General features: G+C 39.4%; 1 protein-coding gene across 1 annotated transcript in view; it reads right to left on the bottom strand.

The window, feature by feature from the left end:
- Nucleotides 1–318: 318 nt before the first annotated feature.
- The window catches only part of LOC107578178 (sorting nexin-27-like), a gene marked incomplete at its 5' end in the record, with an annotated part of 6170 nt that continues 5406 nt past the window's right edge, over nucleotides 319–1082 (bottom strand). Inside the window, 2 exons of the mRNA XM_016264159.1 lie at nucleotides 319–626; nucleotides 711–942. Coding sequence (XP_016119645.1) covers nucleotides 402–626; nucleotides 711–942 — 457 coding nt within the window. The remainder of the gene's footprint in view (nucleotides 627–710; nucleotides 943–1082) is intronic.

The raw sequence follows: 1082 nt of genomic DNA, 5'->3' as shown, positions 1-1082 counted from the left end.
AAATCACTTGTAATAGAAATAAATTGTGTAATCAAAATAAAAATAAAAATTTATTGTAAAATTAACTTATAAACTTTATTTATAAAAAATAACTTGTAATTTTTTTTAATTTATTTTGTTTTATTAAAACCCATATCCAGTTTCGAATTAATTTGTTTTCAATATAATATTTATTGGGTGAAAAATTAGGACAATATTTTTTTTATTTTTGTGCACTAAATTGAATGGCATTTTATTAAACAAACATGTTGATTAAGAGAAGAAAGTTGGTGGGAGTGAAATTAAATTATTGGTGGCAATAAGAGGGTGAATGGGACAAGGACACATTGCAAACAAGACCTGCATTTTTCCCCAACCCTATTGTAATAAAAAAATAATGCATAAGAATTAAAGGACACATTTTACTTCCTCCACTCTCTGTCCTCTGTCTCACCTCTCTCCAGGTATTCCTCCAACCCCCTCCTGCGAGCGTCCAGCTGCTGTTCAGACAGAGAAAAGGGCCATTTCCCTGGCAGCTTTGAGAAATTGTAGTTGGAAAACTCTCTCTTCAGGTTCTGATGAAGTATTGCGAACTCCCTGTAACGCTTCGAGCACAGCTGTCTGCCCGACATGTACACGTTATACACCTAAGACAGGAGGAGCAAGACCACAAAGATTACCAGCACTAAACAAAAAAAGCAAAAAGCTTTCGTTCTTTCTACACGACTCACCACAAACTTCTCTGAGAGCTGTTCCACATGTTTGTATGTGGGGATTGAAATGGGGACAGCCTGCTTGTCGCTGTAGTCGTAATTGGGCTGCACTACGCTTTCCTCGCCACCTTCAACTCCGTCCGCTTCCTGTGCCGGCACAGAGAGTACGGTCAACACCAGCTCCCTCTCTCCAGCCCTGATCAGATCCACCACCTGCTTGTGAGTCGCTCCCTCCACGCTCACCCTGTTACTGCAGGAGAGATGCAAAAAAGTGTGTAATGTTAAAGGGGTGAAAAATTAAGATGCGGTCAGTTCGATTTTTTTATGCTTTTTTGTCTTTTTTTTGTCTCTCTACGCTCTCCAGGGCTGCATCTGTGTTACCGTCAAAAC

This window comes from Sinocyclocheilus grahami, unplaced genomic scaffold (genome assembly GCF_001515645.1).
Source record: "Sinocyclocheilus grahami isolate Dianchi unplaced genomic scaffold, SAMN03320097.WGS_v1.1 scaffold9223.1, whole genome shotgun sequence".
Taxonomy (NCBI): domain Eukaryota; kingdom Metazoa; phylum Chordata; class Actinopteri; order Cypriniformes; family Cyprinidae; genus Sinocyclocheilus; species Sinocyclocheilus grahami.
The sequence above is the reverse complement of the archived record's forward strand: the minus strand, read 5'-3'. Positions and strand labels throughout refer to the sequence as shown.